Here is a 20,229-nt window from a genome sequence, read left to right on the forward strand (position 1 = left end):
CCCAAGCGCAGCTGGAAAGAGGAGCCCAAGGGTGTCTTGAGTGATGCCCAACAATCAGCAACGGGCCCGCCAGAGCAGCTCCCCACACTCCTCCCCAGGAAGACAACACTGGGCGCCAGCCGCCTGTCGCGCTACATCCGAGTCCCCCACTGCGCGAGCTCGAACTCTCGCGAGAGCCGCCGCAGACTCACTGAGTCGCAAAGCGGCGGGAACTCAAGCTCTCGCGAGAGTGGGCGTGACCTAATTGCTCCGCGCGGCTGTGCGCGGCCGGAGGCGGGAGTCATGGACCGTCCCGGGCCGCCCTGCGGACGAATGGACAGACAGCAGGACCGCGACGTGCGCGAGCTCGTCCGCCACTTGGCGGGCGTCCAAGACGAGGCGGACCCCAACTTCCAGCTTGCCCTGCACTTCGCTTGGTCCAACTTCAGGTGTGGGACGCGGCGCCGGGGCCCCTAAGGGGTCAGGTGGGGCCGGGCCGCCCCGCCCACCCCCACCCAGGGTCCCGCCATCTCCGCGCTGCTCGGGGCCCTCGGGCGCGCGGGTCCCGTTCACAGGGGACGCGCGCTTCGTAAAACAGTGGATTGTTGTGGGTGGGTCTCCCGGGAGAAAGGGTCTGTATTTGTTGTTTGCTCCACCCACTCCATAGCGTGGGGCACTGCACGAAGCATCATTTTTTTGATTGAGTGGGTAGGTGACGTTTTGAACGAAACAGTGGCCACACCCTGCTTAAAACTCTTCTCACCGACTCCATCTCCCCTCTCGGATCACTCCAAATAGCCCCGACGCTGCTCTCGCTGTTATTTTTTACAAAAAGCCTAGCATGACACATTGGATACCTTACCTGTAGTTGGCTGTGTGTCCTCCTCTACCTCCGGTTAGAATGCAAGTTCTAAGAGGGGAGGGATCTTGGTCAGCTTGGTTTTGAGCCCAGCACGTAGAACAGTTCTTGGCACATGGCACATTAAAAACCATCTAATGGAATTAGAAGTTAAGCAACTTATAGTTTCTCATGTAATTAATTTATAAAATTGTATCTAGATACCGAGGTCAAGTCGGAACTGTTTTCCTATTTTTCTTTATGGAAGATGTAGATTAGACAATAACAAGTTTCTGAAACAATAAACTCAGTTTTTAAAATGTAACATGACAATGTTGAATAGGTACTATTAGAAATTTTAATGCCATTTTCCCTAATTTTTCTATTCACATTTCCTAATAGCAGTGGGAAAATTGGTGTCATTTTAGAGTTGGAAGTTACTGTCTTCTTTTACACGTTGAGAAACTAAATCATACTGGGTAAAGTGGTGTGCCACTCAGTCATTTACTGGAATAGAATTAAATATGTTATTTAATAGTGTGATTTTTAGATTGTTGGGTTTGAGACTAAAAAATGGAAAACGAGTTGAATGAGCTATACTATCTATGAACAATGCCTGTTTTCTTTTTAAAAAATTACAGTCGTGTTCTGGGCCGTAGAAAGACAGAAACAGTTGGATATAGCTTCCATCCTTAAGGCAGAGACAAAAGTTAATTACATAAATGTTGAATAGAAGTTCTTAACCAGAGTGCCTGATGATAGAATTCAAGTGCGATGAATTTGAACAAGAAAAAATGAAAATGATCCTGGCCTCTGAAAAGTAGCCTTTCCTTTCAATTGTGAATGAAAACAGCAGTATTAGTTAACCTATGAGTCTGTCATCAGTAGAAGTCTTCTTTCACATATTATGGTTGTTGCATAAATTTCTAAATATTTACTGTTACTTGAATGGTATTTATGGACCCAATGCTACATCTTGTTATATAATACTTTAATAAAGAAATACGTGTTTTAATGTATCACAGAATTTAAAAAATATTTCACAGCCATATTTAAGTGTACTTGGTTTCCTTTGTATTTCATTTTATGATTTAAAACCATTGTTCTAAGAAGGGGTCCCTAGGCTACACTGGGCTTCAGTATGGCATGAAAAGATAAGGAACCCCTGATGTTAAGTGCTATGATGTGCTTAGGGCATTACAGGAAGACAATAGTACCACAAGACAATTTGGGGAGACTCAGTATCACCTGTATGCTGCGAAAGGGCGCTTTAGCAGTCTCTGATATGTGGTGATGGTTTGCCTGGATGGTGGAAGAAATTCAGAGAGAGAGAGATGCACTCATAGAAATCTATCAGTATAATTAAGTATTAGGTGATGGTGAGATACATATGACAATTCCATTTTATCATTTAGATTTCATCGTTTCTTGGATGTCAACAGCCACAAAGTAGAAAAGATAATAGAAGGGTAAGTCACTTTTATATATTTGTGTATATGTATGTATACAGAAATAAGTTAGTTCTTATAGGGCTTTTGTTTACATAGTTTTATAACTATCAGTTGATTTTTTAAATATATTTTAGAATTTACGAAAAGTTCATCATCCATTCTGATCTCAGCAAAGCTGCTAGTTGGAAGAGATTAACTGAGGAATTTTTAAATGCATCGCTTCCGAACATAAAAGAAGTAAAGGTATGTCTTCTAGTATGAGATGTCTGCTGTATATTCATCATTTCCTCTCTGATTATTGTCAACTTGTTTATGTTAATATTTAAGCATATTCTATTTCAGTATTGTCCATGGGCTAGACTATAATCTGGAAATTTCCAGCCCCAATCAGCTGTGGAAATTGAGATCAGAAATTGGCACAAATGGTAGCACTTTCTGGCTGGTTAAAATTTTAAATAGCTTCTCAGCACTTGGTAATAATAACTACCTGTTTACTACTTACTAGGTACCAGGAGCTGTTCAGAACACTAATATTGAACCTTAGATTCCCCAATACCACCTATAGACTTGATGTTTTGCTAGATGGATTCGTAGAACTCAAAAAAAAAAAAAAAAAGCTACTATCCTCACTGTTAGGGTTACTACAGTGAATGGATACAGGTTTAAAATATGCAAATGGAAAAGGTGCATAGGGCAAGTCCAGAAAAAATTGGGTCCAAGATTCTCAGTGGAGTCACTTAGAGATGCATTTAATTCTCCCAGTGATAGTCTGTGTTGCAACCAGGGAAGGTCAGCCTTGGTGTCTAGGATTTTCATTGGGGTTCAGTCATATGGATGTGCAGTGTCCTGTGGCTGACCTTACTAAATCTCCAGTCCCTCAGACATCAAGCAGAGACTTTTAAGCCCACAAAAGGAGGCATTTACCAGATGTCATGTTGTTGGCATAAATTGTCTGGTCACACGGATACAGCCTACAGAATCGCTCTTCGCAGCAGGATGGTCCAAGGATTCAGAAGTTCTTTCTCTAGGGAGCCAGTCAGAGGCCAGTCTGGAAGAGCTTTGAGATATGTGGGGGTTTGGGCAACCCAGGCCTCCTGAGTTAACCCTTTCTGCACACAGTAACCTGCAAGGAGTATTCTGTTATTGCTAGGCATTGCTTTTGTCTACACTTGGAGGATTTGTTTCCCAAGGAAGGGAGCTTTAGATTTTTTTTAATTGCCCATCAACTTAAGGAAAGGCCACAGTGGTATCTCCTTATGTGTCCACATTTGAACTATGAAAAAAATGTAGAGATTGGATTTATTTAGGCAAAGCTCATGTTTTTTCAAATCAGGACACTTACTGAGGCTATAACTGTCATTGGGTTATCTTTACTGAAACTAGTTTAGAAAGCTCTTGTCAACCTCAGTAATTCATATTGTTCATTTTTTGTTTTAAAGACAGATACACACTATTCCATACTGTCACTTCTTCTGTGTCTGTCCGATTCTCCTTCAAACAGCAATTATGTGGAAACACCAAGAGTTAAAGAAGTGGGTATGTTACCAAGTGTTTTTACATATAGCAAATGAAAGAGAAATTCGTTGTATTACTTTATTAATAGACATTGATAGTTCAAAAATAGATGTGTAACTATGAAACTTAAATAAGTTCTGACTGTAAAGTATCTGCTTTCAATTAATATAAAAAAAATCACCTGGGGATCACAGATATTAGAAATTTAAATGTACTAGAATATTAATTTATAAATTATTTCAGTTATTTCATGAATACATTTTACATTTTGTTAGCCTTTTCCCTATAGCTGTAGGGTATGTTTTTGTGTGTTTCTGATAAAGCTGATGCAATTCTTTTGTTATGTTTTAGAAAAGAAAGATGATTTTGACTGGGGAAAATATTTGCTGGAAGGTGAAGAAATTAACCTTGGTCTAAATGTAGACACACCAGTAAGTAGCAGTAGCTTTACTATTGAAAATATAAATACATGTCAAGTGATACAGATGACTTTTATGGCTCTTTCTTCTGTAGAACAACTTGACTAAAATAGGAACGCTTAACTAAATGAAAGTATTTGTTATGGAAGATATATTAAGTTTTTGCACCAAATCATTAGTAGTAGGAAATTCAACAGCATGAATACAGGTATCCCTAAGGAACTATAAATCTTGAGATTTTTGCCACCCAAAATAATTCTTTCCTATAGTAAGAATTTTCAGGACATTCAGGAAAATGTAATTTGGAATAGTTTTTGCTTTTCTTCTGAAATATTTTTAATCTCAATAACTCTAGTTGTTATACACTCTAAGGGTAAGGTATATTTCCTATTTTAATCAGAATTGGTCTGAAGAAAGTGAAGATGAAGATGATCAACAACCACTGAGCAGAGAGGACTCTGGGATTCAGGTGGACAGGACACCATTAGATGAACAAGAGCAAAACAGAAAACCGGGGCCTTGCATCAGCTGGAAAGGTACTGTGTCACAGATGCTGGCATCTTTTTTATTTTATTTTTTTAAGATTTATTTATTTATACAAGCACTGGGTACAGTCAGAAGCACGGGAGGGTGAGAGAATTCACCAGAGCCAGAGAGGAGAGCAGAGCAGGCAGACTGATGAAGTACTCTGCTGAGGGGAGCAGTGGGCGGCAGGAGAGGTCTGTGCGCCATGTGGGACCCTTGCCCGGCGGCCGGGGATCGAACCGGCGCTGCAGAGGCTAAGGGCAGCTTCGCAGCCCAGCACTCAACCACTATACCACAGGGGAGGCTCCCATCTGGCATCTTTTTTAAATAGAGGAATTTTCTAGAAGGAAGGGCAAGCTTTGAGAATTAGTTCCATATGATTTAAGATGTTGATAAGTCCTGCCTTCTTTATAAAACAAATTTGTAATCCATATGTCGATTTTTTTCTCTAGTAGCTAAGCAGTAACTCTATAGAGTTAATGTTGAAACGTGTGTGGTGAGTGCAGTTTTGTTCTTTTTTTAATAATTGTAAGAACTTTGTTAGTCCTACATGGTCCAGTGTATCTTTTATTGAAGAAAGATGGACTTTGCTCGTTAGTAACCAAATAAAAGGAAAAGAGCTTTGATTCGAGTGTCTACTTTTTCAGTTTGTAGTGAAGAAATACGAATTGGTACAATCTAGAAAGAGCTAGAAGCAACCTTATAAATTAGATCATCTGACTTTATTTTTCATTTTCTAGATAAGGAAACAAGCCCTAGTTAAGTGGTTTTCCCAGGCTCATATACCATAAAGTTCTCCCCAGAAGCTGGGATTAGTGACCTGGCCCTGTTGACTGTGCTTGAACCTTGCCGAATGAACATTAACCAACCAAAGTTGATTTTGTATCCTAATCATTTCTGGTTTTTGTTTTTAATTCCAATTGAGTTGGCTCTTTAGGAGGAGTGTGAATTAGTCACCTTAGAACACATTGTCAGCAGTAGTCCCTACAGAGCCATTTAGTTTAGTCATTTTCTTCTCTCCTGCTATTTCTGGTTTCCACTCCATTTTCCTTTCTCTGCCAGCCCACTTAACCAGTTCTACTGTGTTTAATACCTGTATTCTCACATATGTTGCGCTCTTGTGAGTGCTCTTGTGGTATACCCTGTTTAAAATTGCACACTGGTATAATAATAAAAAACAAAATTAACAGAGACATTCTGCAGAGGAGGGAGAGGGAAAGGGATCAAAACAGGGGAGGGAGGAGCACAAGGGACAATGTGATGGTGCTCTGGTGAATTGGTGGTGGGAATTTTACAGGGACTACCCCTGAGAGGAGAAAGCAAGTATTATATGAAAATGAACAATAATGCAAAATATATACAAATAAATAAATTTAAATTAAAAAAATTGCATCCTGATATTAGGCTGTGTATAAATTTTGTTCTGTTATGCTTTTCATTTAACTCAGTTTTAAATTGGTTGATTGGCTCTCTGAACTTCTCTTCCACTGCTTTTAACTGCAGCATTGGGTTCTGTGGTTTGTCACACCACATTTCCATTGTTGCCCTCTTGTGGACAGACCCCAGTCTACCTTCACTCCCCTCTACTTAGTGCGATGCTCATGGACCTGTGCTCCCAATATCATCCCTACTTGATGAGATTATATAAATATTTTCAGGTAGCTATTATTTTAAAGAAACTTTTTTAGTTGAACATTTAAAGGGACTCATAAGTCCAAATATTGTGACAAAGATGATCAAATATATTTTTTATATATATTTTTTTTTTCTTTACCTGATTCTTATAAAATAAACTTAATAAATTTCCTTCTGATAGATGAGTCAGATTGCCGAAGCTGGCTGGAGCAGCATGTGGTCCGTCAGTACTGGACAACTGGGTCATCAAGATTTCCTCATAGTTTGCATTTGCATTCCAATTTAGCTGCTGTCTGGTAAGAAGCTAAATTTCTCGTTTATTGTAATGATAGAAGAATCTGATTTTTTTTTTAATATAGGGTTTTGATTTGTGATTTAAGTCAAGTACTTCCTAGAAATTTAAACTTAACCTTCTTAACAATTGTAATTTAACCATTTGTAATTTTTTTAAATGAAATTATTATTTAACTACGTCTTGTATCAAGGTGAATGGATTGGTATATATTTGGCCATTTATTTGATTTCTCTCTTCAAGTATTTATTATAAAAATAGTTGCAGTTTTCCACAAAACAAAAATACAGTTTTAAATATTTGCCTAGGTCAGCAATAAAGGTCACAGTTAGAATTTCTCCAAAAATACTTCTCTGAGGGTATTTTGGTGGTGCATAGAAGTGAATATGGGAGGGCACTTAAAGCTCATGTTGTACTTACTTGTTATTGTTGCTAAATTGCATATATTCTCTTAGAGTTGCCATTTTGCTTAATGAGAAACCTCTTTATTGACATCTGATGTTGGCTGTCTAACAGGGACCAACATTTGTACATCAGTGACCCGTTGTATGTGCCAGACGACAGAGTAGTTGTTACTGAGACACAGGCTATTCGGGAAACCCTATGGTGAGACCTCTTTTTTTTTTTGCCCAAGATTTATTTATTCATGCATACAAGAATCGGGTACAGGTCAGATGTGTGGGAGGGTGAGAGGATTCACCAGAGACAGAGTGGGGAGCAGAACAGGCAGATTGACGGAAATACACTGCTGAGGGGAGCAGCAGGTGAGACAGGAGAGGTCTGCCGCGCCATGTGGATATCTCTCTGGCCGGCCGGGATTGAACCCACACTGCAGAGGCTGCAGACAGCTTCATAGCGCTGCGCTCAACCACCTGCACCACCAGGGAGGCCCGGTGAGACCTCTTAGCCTAACTCATGGTTGAGAAATTATTGGTGAGATGCAAAATTTTGGTTTTTTTAAGAGAGGTGTTTAGGGGGGTTTCACATGCAAACTAGAAAAAGACCACTAGGTATGACTCCCATTGGGCACCTAAACTTGGATTAGGGGACTCATGAAGCTCAAACTTCAGATTTGAGTGACATTGTGAGATTTTGGTATATTTACCTCTTTTTCTATTTTAAATAGCTTGGTGCTATATAGGATTTAGATAAGCCCATCATTTTGTAAATGTTTGAGTTCAGAGCAGGTTCCTAGGAAGAGGTTATCAGTAAGAGGTAGTCTGCGCCTATGCCTGGAAACCAGGAATCCAAGAATATAGATTCCATTACAAAAATGAAAATGAGAACTGCAGCGTGTCATTCAGCTGCTAGGATTTCCAGGTTCTAGCCTTCTGTGCCATAAAGTATAATATTGACATTCGTAAAGATGGGAAGATCTCTTTGGACCATCATACACATGTAGAGAAAATTCTTTGACAACAATGTTTTTAAACTTTTCTCCAAGATGATATTGAAATATCTTGAGTCCTGAGGTAATCAGATAAAAAGGATTGATATCTTCGATTTTCTTATTACCTGACCTCTTTGCTCCCCTCCTCAATTCTCAACCTTTTATTAAAAATTCAAGGCATTACTGTAGTGAAAATTTTTGTAGACTTAAAGTACACTCATCTTTTTTATTTTATTTCAGGTTACTTTCAGGGGTAAAAAAGCTCTTTATATTTCAGTTGATAGATGGGAAAGTAACGGTGAGAAACAATATTATAGTAACACACTTGACACATGTAAGTTATTTGTATTTATTATAATTAGAATTGATATGATTTATTTAAACCATGGTAATAAAACTTTAGAACATTTGTAGTATTAAAAGAAACTGTCAAATATATTGAAGATTGTAAAAGAGAAATTGAATTGTACAGCTCCTAGTGCTTAGAAAATTCTTCCAATATTATTTGTATAAGTCATACTTTGTTTTGATTTATGTTTTCTGCTTCTGATTCCTTTCCTATGTTGGGATAGTGGTGGGATGTGCTCTTTGTTGGGTTTATTTTACCTATAGTACACTTACCTTGTATGTGTTTTTTTAAGTATAAACTATAATCCTGTATGCTGTAGAAATCAGTGCTTACATTATTTCCTTTGAATTTAAACTAAATATTTGTTTTATTACTGTCTTCTACTCAACATACTGTTTAAAACAGTCCCAAAAGTATTTTACAGTGAGGGGACTATGAGTCTCAGTGCTTAAGAAAAACCAACTTTAAGTAACTGCAGTTGTTTCTGTTATAGAGCTGCTTGCGATCATTGCTGGAACAAATCGCTGCCTATGGCCAAGTTGTTTTTCGGATCCAGGAATTCATTGATGAAGTCATGGGGCACAGCTCTGAAAACATGTTACCTGGAAATGGTTCCATTCCTAAAAAGTCCACTGAAGCTCCCTTTAGAACATACCAGGCTTTCATGTGGGCCCTGTACAAATACTTCATTAGTTTCAAAGAGGAACTGACAGAAATTGAGAAGTCCATCATCAATAATGGTATTTACATGTTTTCCCTTTTACTCATAAAACACCTAACTCACATTTTGAGTACCATTTGCATTATTAAATGATAAAAAATTAATTACATGGCAAATAATTTTGAATGCATTCATTTTGTAAGTTATTTTAAATTTATATTTTAAACCTTTCTTGTCTCCAAAAGTACAAATAGTGCAGAAGAATTTGCAGTGAAAATTCTTCCTCTTGTACCAGTTGCCCAGCCAAGTACTCAGTTCCCCTCCCCAAAGGAAACCAAGACATCAATTTCTATGTAGCCGTCCAGAAATAGTTTATATATATGCAGGCAGTGTATGTACATGTGCACATACCTAGTAATCCATCACACAACTCTTTCACATTGTTTTCTAATTTAAATTATGAGGATCATACATACAAGTAAGTAAAGCCCCTTCTCATTACTTTTTTTACAAATTGAGTGTTTCATTGTAGGCATGTATCATAGACCAATCCACTTGTGATGGACATTTCAGATTTCTGACTTTTGCTATTGCCAGCATTGCTATAGTGATAGCCACTTACATTTAAGTGATTTTACATGTGTGGGGCAAATTATCTGTAATGTAAATTCTTAGGCATGGAATTGCTAGGTCAAAGGGAAAGTGGTGGGTTGTTTGTCTTTGATAGAGACCTCATTGTGCTCCAGAGGTATATAGGTCAGTAAGTTTGTACTCTTGTCATCAGTGTAAATGAACACCTGTTACTGCACACTCTTAGTGTCAAACTTTTAAGTATACAATGGAAATCCAGTATACTTCCCCCGCCCCCCAACTATTTTCAACTACTATAAAAATAGTAGAGAGGCCCCCCTGTTCTTTCCACTCAGCCCCCAATGGTAACACCTTAAATAATTACAGTATATTACCAAAACTAGGAAACTGACGTTGGCACAGTGTTTACTGCAGTTACTTGATGTGGGTTTCACACAAGTGAGTTTTGCAGGAACTTGATTTTGGTCGAGGGGAGGGGGTTTCGGGGTGAATAGTCTTTGAATGTGAATCTGTGAAATTTTATCGCATGTGTAAATTCTTATGACTACCTCCATAGTGGGGATGTAGAATTGTGCTGTCTCCATGGAAGGTGATCATGCTGCCCCTTCATAGTTACCCCTTCCCTCACTGAAACCCTAGCCCATTGTCTTATTTACTGAGGGCAGTTTTAATTTACATTGTTTTATTATGAGATTGAGTGTCTCTAGATGTTTAAAAATCACATGAACTGTTAGTTCCTTTATATATTTTTTTGTTGAATGATCTTTTTAAGTAAATTCATTCCTTTTTATATATGATAGTAAAACCTACCACTCTCCAGTTTGATATGTCTTTTCACAAATGACTTAACACTTATATCACATTTTGAATGCATATATTTTTGTCCTTGCTAATGAGTTTGATTGCTTGCTATTTGCAGACACAACAATAACTCTTGCAATAGTTGTGGACAAGTTGTCACCTCGACTGGCTCAGCTCAAAGTTCTAAACAAAGTGTTTAGTACTGGAGTTGCAGAAGTTCCACCTGACACTCGAAATGTTGTCCGAGCGTCTCACCTTCTCAACATACTGTACAAGGCCATTCTTGAGTATGACAATGTTGGAGAAGCCTCTGAGCAAACCGTATGTGGGACCCTTGTCTAGTCTAAAATGCATGCATCCTGCTCTGCCAAAGGGGAGGTGGGATAGCCTGTCATAGCTCTTTGTAAAAATGGTGCTTAAATCACAGTGTCAGATAGGTGATCAGAGTTTTTAAATTAGCTTCCAAATTCCAGGTTATAGAAAACTGGCTTTTGTTATTACTGTTAGGCTCACTGTTACTACTGTTATTACTGTTAGGCTTTTGTTATTACTGTTAGATGTTGAGACAAGTACAAAGCAAAATACAAAAGCAAGATGTGGAAAACGCCTAGTTCACATAGGTATTTGCAGTAGCCATTTCTTAAATAAAATATAACCCTATTATATAAGGTATCTAGAGTAGTCCAATTTATTGCAATGGAAAGCAGAATAGTGGTTTTCTGGGGCGCAAGGGGAAAGAAATGTTTAATAGATGAGAGATTTTGTTTTAGAGCATGAAAATGTTCTGGAAGTCTGTTTCATAACAGTGTGAATATACTTAACATTGCTGAACTGTGTACTTAATGGTTAAGATAGTAAACTTTGTGTTATATAACTTTTTCCCACAATTAAAAAAAAAAATCAGCTATATAGACTACCAAAAAGTTGTAGGTTTGTTTGTGTACATGTTTTAGTTGTTTTTCCTAATTTATTGGTGTACCTTTGTTTTCTTACCATTTTAGTACTATAGTTCAATATACAGGAACTTGACCTTTTTGGAGTTACACAATTTTTTTTTCTACTGGGAACTGTAGTAGAATTAAATCATTTTCTCATTTTTTATGGACAGTTTGCTAGTAGAGGAGATAACTGTATCCCAGCATAGACTGTCCAGGTTAGACCTGTTGTGCCTGTGTAACCTTCATTCTCAAGAAGATCCTAGTGTGGCCCACAGACTATATGGTCACTGTTGTTTTTACATGAATTTCTCATAAGGATTTTATAGTATGTTTTTTGGATTTTAATTACTTTGTTGAAGTAAGAAAAAACAGAAATATGATCACTTTTTTAAAGGCGTTTCTGAAATATTTAGACCACATTTCATCGAGAGTTGAGGGAGTTCTGAGAGGCCTGCACGCTCTCCCCAGGTCTCCCTGCTGTTCTCTCTCTGGGTGGAAACGGTACGGCCCTACCTCCAGATTGTGGACGAGTGGATCGTGCATGGACATCTGTGTGACAGCGCCAGGGAGTTCATTATCCAAAGGTAAAGGCTGGCAACTTGCAGTTTGGGGGGCATGCTGGGTGCTGCTTTTACGTCTGTCCTCTCATGTGGAGAGTGTGCACTTCATTGGCATCAGATGATACTGAGGGAGAGCTGTTCACATAATAGCTGTTTGTCACCATAGGCAAGTCCTGTTGCTTTTTTATAGAATACACAAGTTGCTGACCAAAAATATCTTTTTCTGAGTTTTATATCACAGTTTTTATCAGGAAATTATATTTTTGAATAATAGTGTTTTTATGATTGGCTAATAACAATAAAAGGTGTACTGCTTCCCATAAAATTAATTTAGATGATATCAAATGGTTTCAACTACTTACATTATAAATTTTCAGTAAGGTAAAAGATATGAAAATATTATAGAATATACTTCTTAATGTCCTTATCTTACCAAATTAGCTACTTTTTATTTCTTTTTTTAAAAGATTTATATATTTATGCATACAAGAGCTGGGGTATAGACCAGAGATGCAGGGAGGTGAGAGGATTCACCAGAGACACAGTGGGGAACAGAACAGGCAGACTGACTGAAATACACAGCTGAGGGGAGCAGCGGGCAAGACAGGAGAGGTCTGCTGTGCCATGTGGGTTGCTCCCTGGCCTTCTGGGGATCGAACTCGTGCTGCAGAGGCTGTGGATTGCTTCATAGTGAGGTGATTAACCCCTTGTGCCACCAAGGAGGCCCTAAAGATTTGTTTGTTTATGCATACAAGACTGGGGTACAGGCCACAGGTGCAAGGGGTGAGAGGATTCACTGGAGACAGAGTGGGGAACAGAACAGGCGGATTGACTGAAATATACTGCTGAGGGGAGCAGTAGGCTGAGGAGAGGTCTGCTGTGCCATGTGGGTCAGCTCCTTGTGCTGTAGTGGCTGTGGATAGCTTGATAGTGCTGAAACTTAACCCCTTGCACCACCAGGGAGGCCCTAGCTACTTTTTCTAAAATTTCTTAGTATTTTAGTACAATGACTAAGAAAAATTGATTCATTTGTATTGAACCCCTTCAGCTAATTTATTTTCTGAACAGAATTCATGTAAGTAACAAGGTAGAGCTGTTTGTACTCTTAACTTTTTAACTGTTTTAAGTTAGGCATTTTGTTTAGTTTCATTAATTCACAGCTATCCAGTTAACTCATCAAGAAGGATAATATTAGGTCCTTAGTGCTCTAAAAAGGTAGCCCTTTTCACACAGTGCTTGTGTAAATGAATTGTCCTTTCTCTAATTGACTCTTTTGTCCTGTTTCATTGATCTCATATGAAAAGCTTTGTGAAAATGGGATTCTGACTCTTCTTAGAGGGTGATGAGTATCCATCACTTTGTTGTTAAAAGCAGTCCTGTTAAGAATCTATATGGAAATAACATCACTTGTAATCAGGGAAATGCAAATCAAAACTACAATGAGATACCATCTTACACCAGTGAGAATGGCACATACTAGAAAAACTAGCAACAACAAATGTTGGCGAGGTTGTGGAGAAAAAGGAACACTCCTGCACTGTTGGTGGGAGTGCAAACTGGTCCAACCACTATGGAGAGCTGTGTGGAGATTTCTGGACCTACTAAACATAGAGCTTCCATATGATCCAGCAATTCCACTCCTAGGTATTTACCCAAAGGACACAGAAACATCAATTCCAAAGAGCACCTGCACCCCTATGTTTATAGCAGCACTGTTTACAATAGCTAAGCTTTGGAAACAACCCAGATGCCCAAAAATAGATGACTGGATCAAGAAGATGTGGTACATATACACCATGGAATATTACTCAGCATTCAAAAAAGATAAACACATGCCATTTGCAGCAACATGGGTGGAGCCAGAAGGGATCATGCTCAGCGAAATAAGCCAGAAAGAAAAAGAAAAATACCGGATGGTCTCACTCATAGCAGGAATCTAGAAAACTTAAATAAGGGACCAGGAAAATGAATAACTATAAGAAAGTGAAAATCAAAATCAACAAACAACTATGAACCAGAGACACTCTATGGGGGTTGGGGGGGTGGGAAAAGGAGGGGTTGGGGTCAAAATAAGGGGGTTGTAATTGTATGGGGAATATAAAAATAAAATAAAAAAAAAACGAAATTTCTCTAGCAATTGTCTACTCTGAGAAAAAAAAGAAGTTTCTCTTCTTATCTTCAAAAAAAAAAGAATCTATATGGAAATAAAGATATAAAATGGAGATTACTTTCACAGGAGATGGAGAAATGGATAAGCTTTTTTATTCTACCTTTAAAGAGAACCAAATTATCACTTATTCAATTCCAATTTAAGAACTTTCTACTTGTTTTAATTTAGGCCATTCAGAGTATCCACTTTTCTTTTTTTTTTTTTTTTTTTTTTTTTTAGATTTATTTATTTATTTATACAAGCACTGGGTACAGTCAGAAGCGCGGGAGGGTGAGAGAATTCACCAGAGCCAGAGCGGGGAGCAGAGCAGGCAGAAGGACCGAAGTACACTGCCGAGGAGAGCAGCGGGCGGCAGGAGAGGTCTGTGCGCCATGTGGGACTCTCCTCCGGCGGCCGGGGAGCAGCCAGGGATCGAACCGGCGCTGCAGAGGCTGCGGGCAGCTTTGCAACCCAGCACTCAACCGCTGCGCCACCAGGGAGGCCCTATCCACTTTTCAATGTTAAACTGAAGTCTGACAATCCTTTGCCCCATTTTGCCTAAAGATTGCTTTGTTTTACAATAATTGGCCTTACTGTGTTTCAGAATACCTGGACAGCATGTTCAAGATAGAATTGTGTTGTTTGGGTTTTTTTTTTTTTTTTAAAGTTGAAGTTTAAAATTCTTTTGAATCTCTATAGAAACAAAAATGTTCCAGTCAATCACCGAGACTTTTGGTATGCAACGTACACGTTATACAGCGTATCAGAGAAAACAGAGAATGAAGAAAAAATGAGTGATAATGCAAGTGCGAGTTCAGGCAGTGACCAGGGGCCCTCCAGCAGGCAGCACACTATGGTGTCCTTCCTCAAGCCCGTGCTGAAACAGATCATAATGGCTGGCAAGTCTATGCAGCTACTGAAGAATCTGCAGTGCTCAGAGGGCACCACCTGCCAGGCCACAGCCAGAGGTATCAGACCTTCCTCGTGTATCTTCCCCACACCCACCATTGCTCTCCCTTCTTGCTTGTTTTGAGATACGTGATTATTTTGTAGCTTAAAAATTAACAAAACCTTTTATTTTCATGAAAATTATTTAGCTGTAATAGGTAATAGGCAAAGTAATAGGTCATGCTGCTCTTGATTAAAAACAAAGATGGAAACATCATTGGAAACATCACACTGTTAGAAAGGCGGTGGTAATAAATTCCACGTGTGTTTTCCTCACTGCTTAAGCATAGTCCTGACATTGCTTCATGCCATGTGGTGTGGTGTTTCGCTTTTGAGGACCATGGACTCTGACAAGTAGGAATTTGTTGATGAGCTATTCGGATTTGATCATAGATTTCAAGAAAATCTTGATATAATATCTTGTCTTCTCTAATGCAATCTGCTTTAAATTTTATCAGCTGAAAAGGCTTTAAAGGTATACATATGAACTTAGTTGTTTTGTTTGTAAATCACGTTACAATTACCTGAATTATTTTGCTTACTCTAGTGTACCTACCTTAAATAATACTGTTGTTTTTTTTGACTGAATAATAAAATGTAATGTTACTGTCATTGTGTTATTGCCACTGTCAGAAGTGTTTTTTTCCCATAAAGTTGACTCAGTTAGTGTTCTTATCGTTTAATCCACCATGATGGTAACTTTCAAGTATCCTCTTAGGTTTTCACTCTGTCCTGAAAAGTTAGTTTATATTTTGGATATTTAACCATGAACTTTGCAGTTGTTTAACAGGATACAAAAATGTTTAGTTGCACTATAATATAAAGAAACAGGGATAGACCAATGGAAAAACACAGGCTATCCTGAGATAAAATTATCTGATATTTCTTAATATTATTTACCAGAACATGATTCACATTACATATTTCTTTGTTTCAGATGCAGACAGAAAAAGCTTATATACCCTCTTTCTGGAATCTGTGCAGTCACGTCTGCGACATGGAGACGAGTCCACTGCTGTGGACTGCACTGAGCAACAAGCAACCAAAGAGAACCTAATAAAGATGCAATCCATTGCTGAGAGGCATCTGGAACTGGATGATGCTCACGATCCTCTGTTGGCAATTAACTTTGCAAGGTGACACACACCTGCAGGATTTTCAGTGACTGAAAGGGCAAGATCTGTGCAATATTTAGTAATTGTTTGTTTCTGCCAGGTAGGGCTTTCCAGCCTTAAAAAACAAAAATCTTTGTTGCCTATCCTTCCTAATGGATGGAATACAAGAAGATAGTGCTTACACTTACTTCAGATTTGTAGTTGCCTCTCTATTTGTGGAAACCCACAGACTGCCTCTCTTATCTCTTTTCTGGATACAGGCACAGAAGCTATTTGGAAAGCATAGGTCAGGAGGTGCATCACACACACCTTTAGTTAGATCCTCCCTCTGCATGAACCGAATCTTGATGCTCAGATGTTTTGGGGGCACTTCGCCAGATGAAATAAGTCAGTGCCCACAAATTACCCTATTACCTGAAGCCTAGAAAGACCTAGTCAGTGCTTTACCCTAAAAGGCATAGCAGCAACTCTGTGAATGACTGGTTCACTCAAAGGCTATTTTGAGAGACAGGATTTTCTATAATTGTTGGTAATTTTTTAGGACTAAAGGTAAAAATGGGACTCTGACATGTAAGAGAATTCTCTTGACAGCAGCTGTTAAAAAGACTTATTTTTATTTTTAAAGGTTGTATTTGGAACAGAGTGATTTTCATGAGAAGTTTGCTGGTGGAGATATATGTGTGGACAGATCATCAGAATCTGTGACGTGTCACACCTTTGAATTAACGCTGAGGTCTTGCCTATATCCTCATATTGACAAGCAGTATCTTGATTGCTGTGGAAACCTCATGCGCACTCTAAAAAAAGATTACAGGTACAGTGGAGTCCTTCAGTTTTGGAAGTAGCCAGTACTTTAAGTGTATTGTATTTTAAGAACAGTTGAAAAACTTCTTTTAATGGGATAAATTTGATTTTACTACATTTTATTAATATGGAAATCTCCCTTTTTAAAATTATTTTATTGAAATAATGTTGGTTTACAACATTGTGTATGTATTTTAGGGATAGAGGTTTACACCTCTTCAAATGTCTGTTAGTTACCATACCATACTCACTACCCAAGCATCAGTAACTCTCCAACATAGCCCATTGGGTGCTCTCCCGCATTCCCTCCCCAACTCCACCCTACCAGTTCTGCAGTTGAAGTTATTTTAAAGTCAATTTTTATTTCAATTTTTATAAAAATTTAATTTTGTTTAGAGTAGGAAATGGATATGCAATAAACAGTTTTTTTAAATCTCTTTTATTTTTTAAAGATTTATTCATTTATGCATACAAGAGTTGGGGTACAAGCCAGAGATGCGGGGGGTGTGAGAGAATCCACCAGAGACAGAGTGGGAAACAGAACAGGCAGACTGACTGAAATACACTGCTGAAGGGAGCAGCAGGCGAGACAGGAGAGGTCTGATGCGCCATGTGGGTTGCTCCCTGGCCATCTGGGGATAGAACTCGTGCTGCAGAGCCTGTGGATTGCTTTGTGGTGTGGTGCTTAACCCCTTGCACCACCAGGAAAGCCCTAAGCAGTTTTCTTTTGAGAGGATTAGTGAGCCACCAATGTCTTAACTGTGTTGTGAAATTTAGTTCTTGATTTCTGAGAATCTGTCCTTGCAAATGAAATACAAGAAAAAATACAAGAAAAAGCTTATTGCAGAAAACTGCCCATCAAAAAGTTTGCTTTCAGAGGGGAAAGCATGAAATGACTTAATGTAACAGGTGACTAGTTCTTTAAGTTATGACATATCCAAAAATTTTACGTATTCATTTATGAACTTTGTAAGGCTCATACTAATTATGCTTCTACATAGTTTTAAGTAATGTAAATGATCTTAAAGTTTAAGATGCAGGATATAATATATATAATATGGTAGAAACTATATTTTTCCAAATGCATAGAAAAAATATGCTAAATAGTAGCAGTGGAAATTCACCCATTTGTGGAAGGACTTGAATTAACCTTGTTACCCTTTAATAAGACTGCCCGATTTCCTACAATATTATACATTTCTTCTTGTATACTAATATTTTATCAAGTCTTTAAGCGGTGTTAGTTATTCCTAGTGTTAATAAGTGTGGAGTGTAAACCTCTTTCTCACTGTGATGGAGTATGCAAAACCTAGCAGTGAACCAGAAGCTTGTCTTAAGAGCTTAAGCTCATTGTATCGCTTATTTTCTCTCCATTCAGGCTGGTTGAGTACTTACAGGCCATGAGAAATTTTTTCTTAATGGAAGGTGGTGATACTATGTATGACTTCTACACATCAATTTTTGATAAAATTAGAGAAAAAGAAACCTGGCAGAATGTGTCTTTTCTTAACGTCCAGCTCCAAGAAGCAGTAGGACAACGCTATCCTGAGGACAGTCTGCGGTAAACTATTAGGCAGCACCTTTTATTTTAAATATAAAATAATACGTGGCAAAACTCTTCTATGAATGTTTATATTACCTTTTTTAATTCTCACACTAGTCCTATGTATTTTACTAATGCGATTTTACTATTAGAAAACTGAGGTGGAGGTAGTTGAGTGACTGAGTCAGGAGAGGCAATGAGATGGGACCATCTAGCCTGTCAGGGTCTAGTGGCCCCCCTGGTGTGGCTGGGTTCTGCTAGCCATGACGCCTCCCCTCTCCTCAGCCCTTGCCCTGCAATGAATGGCTGCCTTTTCTGAGGTGGTCTCAGGTGGTATCTGAGAGAATGAGAGCAAAGCCCTCAGCGCCTCACAGACCCTCGCTTCCATTGCTTGCTGCTAGCCAAACCAAGTCACAGGCCAGCCCAAGTTTAGAGATGGGAAATATGTTCACACGCAATAGGCGGAATTGGGGGTTTGCATACCGCTGTATTAGGTCATCCCCGACCATGGAACTGACCAACCCTCTGCTCCCCTGTAGTCAGCTGCTGAGCTCTGCGGGTTGGTACTGCTATGCTAAGTCTTAGTATAGCAGAGACTTATCTTCCACTCTGTTTAATGCGCCTTTTTCCTGTTCCATGACCCTGCCGGCCTTCCTTTCTTGGCACGCTCAGTGGCCCTTCAGAAGGAGACGTAAGAAGGTACTAAGTAGTAGGTAACATTTACTACCTACCCTTGGCATCCTCTTCCTCACAGCAACACTGGGTGACCAGCTATCCACTACTTAGCAGTAGATAAAATAATTAATGTTTAATATTATTTAATTTTTTTTTTTCTGTTATTGCTCATACTATCCCATCATCACCCAAAGGTGATGAGTCCTTTGACGCGAGTGTTCTGGGATAGTGCCCTGCCATCAGGACATCAGGACTGCTGTCAGGCCATCCTGTGCATTGGCTTCCGTGGACCTGTGCCCCTTGCCCAGGAGCACTTGTCTTGTCTTGTCTTACAGATCCCTCGATCTGGGTACCGGGGCATCACCAGTACCGTGTCTTCCCGACTCTGGGCTTTCTCAGTGGATAAGCCCAGAAATATGTAGAAGGAGAAAATATGAATCTTAAGCTCATGTTGATATTTCTTTTTCTCAAACTTTCTTGATTTGCCAATCTATGTAACTATATAATTTGGGGATTACAACTCCACACCTCCAAGTGTGCACATGCTTCACTCCCCTTTCACCAAGCTCCAGTGCCCAGGCCCTGTCACAGTCCCTCTCCCACCACCTCCTCCCTCCCCCTACCCCCTCCGGTAACCACTCTGTTTTTCAGAGTCATAGAGTTGTTTTTGTTGTGTTTTGTCAGTTTGTTTTCTTTGATCAGTTATATTCCTCAAATGAGTGAAACCATCCAGGAACTGTCTTTCACTCTCTGACTGATTTCATTTAGCATGATCACAAGAGCTATCCGTTTGGTCCCCAAAGGCACTATTTCATCTTTTTTTTTTAATAGTTGAGTAGTAGTCCATTGTGCATATATTCCACAAGTTCTTTATCTAGCCATGTCTCGGGGCATTGAGACTCATTAGGGTGTCTTGGCTATTGTGAATAATGCTGCTGTAAATAGAGGAGTGCATAATGCCTTTGGTATTGGTGTTTTCATAACCTTTGGGTAAATATTTAGCAGTGGCATTGCAGGATCATATGATATTTCCATTTTTAGTTTTGTGCAG

At 39.0% G+C, this 20,229-nt stretch overlaps 1 protein-coding gene across 2 annotated transcripts in view; it reads left to right on the top strand.

Moving 5' to 3' along the window:
• Positions 1–282: 282 nt before the first annotated feature.
• Positions 283–20,229, top strand: part of TUBGCP5 (tubulin gamma complex component 5) — a gene marked incomplete at both ends in the record, with an annotated part of 30,779 nt that continues 10,832 nt past the window's right edge. Inside the window, 16 exons of one of the 2 annotated variants that reach the window (XM_084253821.1) lie at positions 283–428; positions 2,233–2,286; positions 2,403–2,511; positions 3,708–3,804; positions 4,135–4,214; positions 4,603–4,738; positions 6,544–6,658; positions 7,171–7,260; positions 8,285–8,378; positions 8,887–9,133; positions 10,565–10,767; positions 11,853–11,968; positions 14,793–15,061; positions 15,979–16,177; positions 16,782–16,970; positions 18,339–18,521. In XM_084253821.1, coding sequence (XP_084109947.1) covers positions 283–428; positions 2,233–2,286; positions 2,403–2,511; positions 3,708–3,804; positions 4,135–4,214; positions 4,603–4,738; positions 6,544–6,658; positions 7,171–7,260; positions 8,285–8,378; positions 8,887–9,133; positions 10,565–10,767; positions 11,853–11,968; positions 14,793–15,061; positions 15,979–16,177; positions 16,782–16,970; positions 18,339–18,521 — 2,327 coding nt within the window. The remainder of the gene's footprint in view (positions 429–2,232; positions 2,287–2,402; positions 2,512–3,707; positions 3,805–4,134; positions 4,215–4,602; positions 4,739–6,543; positions 6,659–7,170; positions 7,261–8,284; positions 8,379–8,886; positions 9,134–10,564; positions 10,768–11,852; positions 11,969–14,792; positions 15,062–15,978; positions 16,178–16,781; positions 16,971–18,338; positions 18,522–20,229) is intronic. The other variant, XM_084253822.1, reaches the window with a different exon arrangement.

Source organism: Talpa europaea (assembly GCF_964194135.1).
Source record: "Talpa europaea genome assembly, chromosome: 14".
Classification (NCBI taxonomy): domain Eukaryota; kingdom Metazoa; phylum Chordata; class Mammalia; order Eulipotyphla; family Talpidae; genus Talpa; species Talpa europaea.